Here is a 9,635-nt window from a genome sequence, read left to right as displayed (position 1 = left end):
TTGTGCCGGGGTTTCTCAATAAGTTTTAAGTGCGTATAGGAGTTCTGATACCAAAATACTTGAGAACTGTTGATTTAGATATTGTCTCCCTTAAAAAGAATCCAGCATGTAGCTAGACACAGCATGACTGCAGAACCTGGAATGGTTTGAAATTTAGCAGATACAATCTAGATTTCCAAAACTGTGGTGAAATGTGAAGAATTGCAACCATAGGAACTTCTCCAGCATGTGTATAATTCTGTCAACTTTTTATTAAGCTGCTATTGTGTCTCCATCTAATAAGGAGCACAATAGAACAACAATGCAAAATTCCAGCTAACAGAGTTTATATTTGGGAAGGTGAGGATCAATAAAATATACTTGGAAAACAGTGACCATCTATAGATAATCATGTGCTAAGCAGTGTGGTGTGAGAGTTCAGTAAGTTGAACCAGACATGTCTGTCACCGTCATTATACTCAGTCCCCTCCGCAGTAGTTGTCTTTATGATGCCGTACCCTGTTACACTGTAACCTCCAGTCAGGGGACTCTCTAGTATGTGTCTGTGTATCTCTTACAAGCACCTAGGAGAATACTTTGTTCCTTCACAGTCCTTAAAAACCATGATTGAATTTGTGGATTTGATATAGGCCTTCATTCTTTTTACATATAAAATTTGTATTGAGGCCGGGCACGGTGGCTCACGCCTGTAATCCTAGCTCTCTGGAAGGCCGAGACGGGTGGATTGTTTGAGCTCAGGAGTTCGAGCACGACCCCGTCTCTACTAAAATTAGAAAGAAATTAATTGGACAACTAAAAATATATAGAAAAAATTAGCCGGGCATGGTGGCGCATGCCTGTAGTCCCAGCTACTCGGGAGGCTGAGGCAGGAGGATCGCTTGAGCCCAGGAGTTTGATGTTGCTGTGAGCTAGGCTGACGCCACGGCACTCTAGCCCGGGCAACACAGTGAGACTCTGTCTCAAAAAAAAAAAAAAAATTTGTATTGAGTACCTGTGGAGGTAGGGGATTGAGACATGGGATGGATTAACAGGTTGAATGGGAGTAGGAATGGATTAACAAGGTGGCTTTGAAAGATGAATACAGTTTGATCCTTAGAGAAGAAAGGGAGCTCAAGGCTAGGGAAATAGCATATCCCAGGCATGGGACATCCAGAGTCCAGAGACTAGAATTGGCATCGCATAATTGGAAAACATGTTAAGGCTCCTGGTTCATACTTGTTACATCGCAGAATAGGGCAGATACATTCAAGGCACAATATACAGGATTGTACTGTGTTTTTCTTACGCAACTAGATAGACTCTTAAGGCAAAAATTACAGAGAGCATTTTGATGCTTTATTGGTCCTTATGAGAACTAACTCTGACCACTGTTACTATGAATCATTCTTCATCTTCTTTTCTTTTTCCTTTTTGAGACAGAATCTTGCTGTCACCCCAGGTAGAATGCAGTGGTGTCATCATAGCTCACTGCAACCTCAAACTCCTGGGCTCAAGTGATCCTCCTGACTCAGCCTCCCGAGTAGCTGGGACTCTAGGCATGCACCACCACGCCGGGCTAATTTTTCCATTTTTTGTAGAGACGGGGTCTCGCTCTTGCTCAGGCTGGTCTCGAACTCTTGACCTCAAGCAATCCACCTGCCTCGGCCTCCCAGAGTGCTAGGATTACAGGTGTGAGCCACTGTACCTGGCCTTGCATCTTCTTTTCTTTAAAAATGATAATAATAATATTGTAATCTGTTGCTTACCAGGGCTAGATACTATTGCTCTAAACTCTTTGCTGCTTCTCATGAGGTACTATTATTTTCCCCATTTGAAGATAAGGAAATGAAGCTCTAGCAGGAAGGACTAACTTAACCTACTTTACCAGCTGTGGTGGAATCAGAGTTCAGATTCAGCCAGCTCTTACCATTTGGCCTGCTGTGCCTCACCCCGTGATTTGCTTAATCAAGGTTGATTGTTCCAAAATCTAGAAGCGGGAATGGGGTATCTCAGGTGATGAGACTGAATATTTAGTTACAAGAAACTAATTTTTGTCAACACCTATAAAACTTAAAAGAAATTAATTCAAATGCACTGGAGCATTCCCCCCTGTATTGTATTTGTGAAAAAAAAAAAATTCTGAGCTATATAACATGAAGTTGATTTCATTGAAGATCCTTAGGCTGCTATAAAATGTCTGCATGTTTATGGGATTTTGAAGTTTTAATATTTTCCTCATTTTTGTCTTGGGTCCCTTCACTAGAATTATAAGTTTGTCATTAATAAGCTTATATTTCTGCAAAGTGCTTTGAGCTTTCTCTTTTAAAAACACTCACATAAATACAGATTATTTTCAGAGGTAAATATAGTCCTTGTACTTTTCTCACTAATTCATGTGATATTCCAAATAAAATTTGAATTTGACCAAAAGAGAGTAATCAAAAGAATATGTACTACAAATGTGGCCTAAGATGAGAAGTAAGACAATCCTCAGTTAAATAATAATGATCTAATTCTTCACTTGTGAATAGCGATCAGTTCCTAGAAGTGACTTTTTGCCTTTCAGAGAGCTTAAATATCAATTTTTCTTTATTAAGAAAACACAAGTAATAGTTATAGACATCACTTCTGCTATGCTAGTTTTGCTCATTTTCTACATATTTAGCTTTTGCTAAGATTTCTCTTTTTTTTTTGAGGTAGAGCCTTGCTCTGTCACCTGGGCTAGAGTGCCGTGGCATCAGCCTAGCTCACAGCAACCTCAAACTCTTGGGCTCAAGCGATTCTCCTGCCTCAGCCTCCCAAATAGGTGGGATTATAGGCACATGCCACCACACCCAGCTAATTTTTCTATTTTTAGTAGAGACGAGGTCTTGGTCTTGCTCAGGCTGGCCTCAAACTCCTGACCTCAAGCGATCCTCCCACCTCGGCTAGGAGGTGCTAGGATTACAGGTGTGAGCCACCATGCCCGGCCAAGATTTATCTTAGTTTAGTATTTCCTATAAGAAGCAATAAATCAAGTTACTTAATTTTAATTGTATATGCAGAAAAATTATTGAATCTTGTGATGGCCATGTCAGGGTTTATTGTATTATCCTCTCTACTCATGGATATATTTGAAAAACTTCCTTAGAAAACAAACTGCCCAGTAAGTGGTTTTAGAAATTTGTTCACAATAACAGTAGTCATAATTATCAATAAGATCATGTTTTTCTTTCTCATGTTGACTAGTGTGGGAAGTTTGTGAATGTTCCTCAGTTTACACAAATGCTTCCCACATATCAAAACCAAACTAACAAAACAGTGGCAGTCTGTTATTTTTGCCTTCATTTTGTATTGACTTGATAGTATTAGTAAAATTCTGTACATGCATAAGTTTTTCTTTACCTTATGCCCATTTTTCTCCCTTGTTTCTCTTCCCCTAGAGGTATACTGCCATTGGAGAACTGGGCAAAGCTACCGACACACTAGATTCTACGGGGAAAGTAACAGAAGAGAAACCTTACGGTATGAAGTTCATCTTATGTAGTCCTCCTTTCTAACATTTAGAGAAAGTTTCTGAAAATGCAAAATTTTAAAATAAATCTCTTACCTGACATTTCCAGTGATTTCAGTTCTCGGTACATTTCTTTAGGATAAGAAGATTGGAAATTGTTTATCACATTGTTGCTTATTTGGTATGTTTATGAATAAAGATTTATCATGATTGCCTCTTTCCCTATAATGAATTGTTTTAATGGTTAGCATTATTCTTCCAAAAAACTCCCTTACCAAAAACATTTATAGCGAGGGTTTAGGTTATTTTCCCTAGTAAGGGAGAAACAAAGCAGAGATACTCTCTTGTTAGATTTTACCTGTCTTGTCTTTAAAAAATGAAATAAAACAACAATTATTTGCCAGCTGTTGAAATAAATGTGCCAGGTTTAATTCTTTAAAACTAATCATGTTTCCGCTTTTGGAGTATGTAAAAAGATGACCGAGAGAAAGCTATTTCTCTGGAAGTAAAGCGGAACTCACTGGTGCCCACCTTAATATTTCTCCCATTCCTTCTCTCACTACTTTAAGAAAGGACAGATAAATGAAATGGTCTCCTAGCAACTCTCACAGTGCTTATGCCATTTATAATGCAGCAGTTGCAGTTTTGTAAGTCAGTTCACCTGTATTATTATGTCGCTAATTGTGAATTTTTTGTAGACTTTCTGGTTTTTTCTCTGTGTTTAATGTTATCTCTTAATTTAGTTGTAGGCAGTCTAGCCTCTGCCCACCCCCAGCCCCTATTTTTGTGTTGATTGTCCTTATTGTATATTACATATTGCCCCAGTAGTGAGCCCAACCTTGTTCTTGTTCATAATAGCTTTACTTGTTCTATTAACATTTATGTGTAGCTTACTATCGTGCTCGGTTAATTAAGCAACATAGTGAAAAGAAAAATCGCAGATTTATTTCAAGTCCTTTTAAAAATAGATGTTGAAGTATTCTTGGAATCATTATTATTATTATTAGCAAATAATAGCAGACCCTCACTTAAATGAAACCCAACTATAACCTTTAACCAGAAGGCTTTTTAGATTAAAGGGGCATAAGGCCATAGAAGGTTATCAGAGATTTTCAGAGTATACTAGGGCTGTGGTCCCCAAACCCCTGGCCACAGCCCAGTACTGGTCCATGGCTTGTTAGGAACCTGGTCGCACGGCAGGAGGTGAGTGCCGGGTGAGCTAGCGAAGCTTCATTTGTATTTACAGCCACTCCCCGAGCTCCACCTCCTGTCACATCAGCGGCAGCATTAGATTCTGCATTATGATGAGTTGTATAATTATTTCATTATATGTTACAATGTAATAATAATAGAAATAAAGTGCACAATAAATGTAATGCGCTTGAATCATCCCAAAACCACCCCCGACCCAGTTCGTGGAAAAATTGTCTTCTATGAAACCGGTCCCTTGTGCTAAAATGCTCTGTTCTAAACACCACCACCCCTTAGTCTTGTGACAGGATGTTACCAAGGTCTTCTCAAATGGATATAGCCGATTTTGTATCTAATGGGAGTGGTTCCCCTTGGACCGTGTGTGGTTTGGCTGCCCACACTTCAGAGGCTTGTCCTGGAGGAAGTCGAAGAGTTGAATTTGGTCTCAATTGTGATTTAAATAATTTAAATATTTAAATATGTTAAGACTAGTGTATAGCTGGGTAATAATCTTATGGTGCTATTTGTTTGTATTTAAACATTGTATTGTAAGGTATTACACAAATAAAGAGAAGTGAACAAAAAATAAATTTGCAGCTCAATGAATTATCACAAAGCAAACTCCATGCAGGTGCCACTCCTAGTCAAGATACAGAAGATTCCTAGAAAAAAATCTTAGGCACCATTCCCGTCACTAACGCAGCCTTTTTTTCCAAAGGTAACTACTATTCTAAAACTATGATTTAATTTTGCCTATTTTTGAACTTTATATAAATGTAATTAAACAGTATGTATCCTTTTTTGTCTAAATTCTTCTGCTTATATTTGTGAGATTCATCCATGTTGTTACATCCATCAGTATTTTGGACTTTTTTATTGCCGTGTCGTATGCCGCTGTGTGACTATACCACCACACACGCGCGTATTAATACATACATATGTATGGGTACACCCACACCCTCTTCTGTTCTTCTGACATTTGGGTTGTTTCCAGTTTGGAGCTTTATGACTAAATCTGCTGTGTATATTTTGTTTTTGTCCTTTGGTAGACTCATATACTCACTTCTCTTGGGTATATAGCCAAGTGGCATTGCTGGGTCATAGGGTAGATATATATTTTACTGTACTGGAAATTGTCAAACAGTTTTTCAAAGTGGTTGTAAAACATTGCATTTTATCCTCAGCAATACATGGTATTAGCAGCGTTTTAAATTTTGGCCATTCTGTTGAGTGCGTAGCAGTATTTCATTGTGGTTTTAATTTGCTCGCTGATGAGATTCAGTACTTTATCACGTTCTTTTTGGCTCATTAGTCATCTTTTCTGTATTGTCTGTTCAGGTCTCTTGCCCATTGTATTTTCTTTCCCTATTGATTTCCCTTTTTCTTACTGATATGTATGAGTTCTTTGTATACTCTGGATATGTGTTCATCTTTTGGTTATGTGTGTAGCAGATACTTTCTCATACTTTGTGGCTTGCTTTTTTCCTCTCTTAATTTTATCTTTTGGAAAATAGAAGTTCTTAGTTTTAATTTTGTCTAGTTTATCAAGTCTTTTCCTTTATGGTTTGTCCTTTTGGTATCCTGTTTAAGAAAACTTCTTCTACCACAAAAACATGAAGGTATTTTTCTAAATTCTAGAAACATTTATTTCTTTGCCTTTCACATACATCTGCAATTCACCATTTTTTCCCTACGTTGATATCCAGTTGGCACTCAGCACTTTTAAACCCCGCTACTATGCATTGTTTCCTTTGTCATAAATCAAGCACCACTTAGGCATGGGCTTGTTTGGAATCTATTTTTCTACATTGGTCAGTTTCTATCTTTGTGCTAATACCAAACTATCTTAATTACTAGAGTTTTAGACTAAATCTTGATATCTGGAAGAACAAGTCATCCTACCTTATTCGTACAGATTTTTTTCTATAGTTTTTTAATAGCTTTCTTATTAAAGTAAAGAAGTTGCCTTCTATACCTAATTTGCTGAGTTCTGGGTTTTTGTTTGTTTGTTTGTTTGTTTTTTGCTTTTTTTCCTAAATCATAGAAGATATTGGATTTTATCAGGTAGTTCCTGCATCTGTTGATTTTTCTTATTCAAACATCCAACTAACTTTACATTTTTGGAATAAACCCAACTTGGTTATGATGTGTTATCCTTTATAAAAATTGTTGGATTTAATTTGCTAATATTTAGTTTAGGAGTTTTGCATCTGTATTTATGAGTAAGATTACTCTGTATTTTTCTTTTTTCTTAGTGCCTTTGACTGGTTTTGATATCAAAGTATGGGGACCCCATACAATGGTTTGAGGAATATTCTCATTTGTTCTGTTCTCTGGAAGAATTTGTATCAGATTGACATTATTTCTTTTTCTAATGTTTGGTAGACGTTACTGGTAGACATCTGTTTTGGAGTTTTCTTTGTTAGGAAGTTTTTAAATTATGGATTGGGCTTTTTTTTTTTACTAGCTATTGGACATACTTTTTTTTACTTCATGTGTCATTCTAGATAATTTTTCCCCTAGAGATACAATAGTATTTCTGATAGTTCTGATAGTTCATTGCTAGTATATAGAAATGGTGTTGAATTTTGTATATTGATCTCGTGTTTTCAATTTGCTGAACTCACTTATTTCTAGTTGCTTTTGTATAGATTTCCTGCTAGGATGGGTCTAAAGTAGACCTTTTTCCACATCTAGATTAGCCCTACTCCTAAGGCGTCGCTTTTCTGGGGTCTCTATTGACTGTCCTGGTTATGTAGCAAGTTTCTTCATTCTCGGTGGTTGAAATTGAGACAACTTCCAGCCTTGTAAGAGCTTTACTAGTAGTTCTTTGGTTAATTTTATCAAAACTCTCTCTCTCTATATGTGTGTAGCTTAGAATTTAGCCAGAGTCTCAAGATGGATATCTCTTTCTCTGTGTAATTCCCCCAAATTCCAGCTGCCACTGCTTCCTCAAACTCTGATCTCTGTTCAGGGGATCACTGTGCTGTGTTAGGGATTCCCCTCTCTGCCCCACAGTGAAGAAAGCACCACAGTCCATTGTGGGGCTTTTTCTGCTTGTTTCCGTTCTCTCAGGGATTGCAGTCCTCGCTGCCTGTTGTCTGCCTAAAAACAGTTCTTTCATATATTTTTTCCAGTTTAACAGCTGCTTATGTTGCCCAGTAACAGTCACTCTGTTGTGGTCGAATATAGTTTTAACCTACCGTGGTGTGTTTAGCTTCGTAGTTCAGTTAAGTACCAGCTATCATGTTGTAAGTTCACTGGAATAGTCAATACATTTTAAGCAAATAATAATGTATGACATGATCCTGTATATATTGATTTTATGAGAATGACTTTAAAAAATTAATCTCAAATGAATGCTGTCATATTGATGGTTTATTAATTTACTAAACAAAAAATAATTCCCCAAGTCATACTTATAACTTCCTTTACCAAATGTGCTTTTTCTGGCTAGTTATTGGGTATACTTGCTGTGACGATTCCATTTCTTTTTAAATACTTTGGAAGTAGAGTCTTTATTGTAGTATAGGGATAATTATTAATTGGATTTGTCTAGTACCATGTTTTAGATACAGCCAGCTTACACTACGCACTTACATACCACAGCTTAGCTTTTATTAGAAAGTAACTTACTGTGCAGGCTTTCTGTTGAGTGATTCAAATATCAGATGAATGATTGGCCTAGGTGACTTTTAAATGCCCTTCAACCTTGAGATTCTATTATTCTTCAGCAAATTAAATTCAGCAAGAATGTCTTGAGTGCCATCTTAATAGGGTTTGTTATAGAAGAAGAAAAATTGTCTTTGCCTTTGACAAGCTTAGAATTTCATTGGTGAGATAATATCTACATATATAAACAGAGAGCAGTTAAAAATTGTGCGTGATTAATTGCAGAATGAACAGCCTCAGATGTTCGGTCAGAGAAAGAGACAGCATGGCAGAAGTAGAATGAGTGAGAACACATCTAGTCATCTTGTGTGTGGGGATATCAGTGAAAGAGAGGCCTGGAAGCAGTACAAAGGAATACACATTTGCAGGAACGTCAGTAAGGAGAGCAGCCTTGCAGAAGTAGAAAGCTGTTTGATCTCGTTTTAAAAATCTGTGGCAAAGTTATGAACTATTGCAGTTTTATCAACAACAGCATTTCTTTTAGCAAGTGCCAGCATGGTGATAGCATTGGCTATCTAGATTTGGAAATCTTATATTTGCATAACTAAGGTGCCACCAGTAATTATGTCTTAATGTTGCAGCACAGTAAAAATTTTTCGTGGAAAAATCCTGATCTGTATCATGAGATACATCTGTTTGAGAAACAGTATGAATAGAACAGCCATCTAAGATCTGCCTTTTTGGAGCTGCTGATTGTTGGAGAAATTCTTTTGAGTCTTGCAGCTCTTCTCTATCTGTTTGAGTCTAGTAGATTCTAGTCTTTGTCTGTGTTTAGCTTTTAAGGGTCAAGGTCATTCTGAGGTTAAGACTGTCTTGGTGAGTTGATATTGAAATCTGGACACAATATTCCATACTGTCTTTTGATTTTTATTCTGATATTGAAACAGTAATTCAAACACGTAGTTTTTATTTAATATTGTTCAAATAAAATGTAACATGCATATACCAGAATAAGAAATTGAGATAAATTTCCTACAAAATGGTAAAAGCACTGAATTTTCTTTCCGTTGATTGTGACCTAAACAGATGATAGAATATTTCTATGATTTTGTTTATTATTGAATATGAAATATGTATAAAGACGCATCTATAAATATAAAATTATAAATATTAAATTTCAGTGTGTCATACTTTTCAGTTTTTAAAATTAGAGAACTATACTTTAATGTTGCATCATTTTGTTTGAGGGAGTATCAAACAAAACCTGAAAATATGACTAAGTGACAGATATTATGTGTATGTCTTCATTCAGATTTTCTAAAATCATTGTTTCAAAAATGCCTTTACTAGACTTGCTAAA

General features: G+C 36.5%; 1 protein-coding gene across 1 annotated transcript in view; it reads left to right on the top strand.

Annotated features, from left to right (window-relative positions):
* TRUB1 (TruB pseudouridine (psi) synthase family member 1) overlaps positions 1-9,635 on the top strand; it is a 31,775-nt gene that overhangs the window by 16,471 nt on the left and 5,669 nt on the right. Inside the window, exons 4-5 of the mRNA XM_012663876.1 lie at positions 2,864-2,913; positions 3,404-3,483. Coding sequence (XP_012519330.1) covers positions 2,864-2,913; positions 3,404-3,483 — 130 coding nt within the window. The remainder of the gene's footprint in view (positions 1-2,863; positions 2,914-3,403; positions 3,484-9,635) is intronic.

Source organism: Propithecus coquereli, unplaced genomic scaffold (genome assembly GCF_000956105.1).
Source record: "Propithecus coquereli isolate 6110/MARCELLA unplaced genomic scaffold, Pcoq_1.0 Scaffold84, whole genome shotgun sequence".
NCBI lineage: Eukaryota > Metazoa > Chordata > Mammalia > Primates > Indriidae > Propithecus > Propithecus coquereli.
This window is presented reverse-complemented; position numbering and strand designations above follow the sequence as displayed.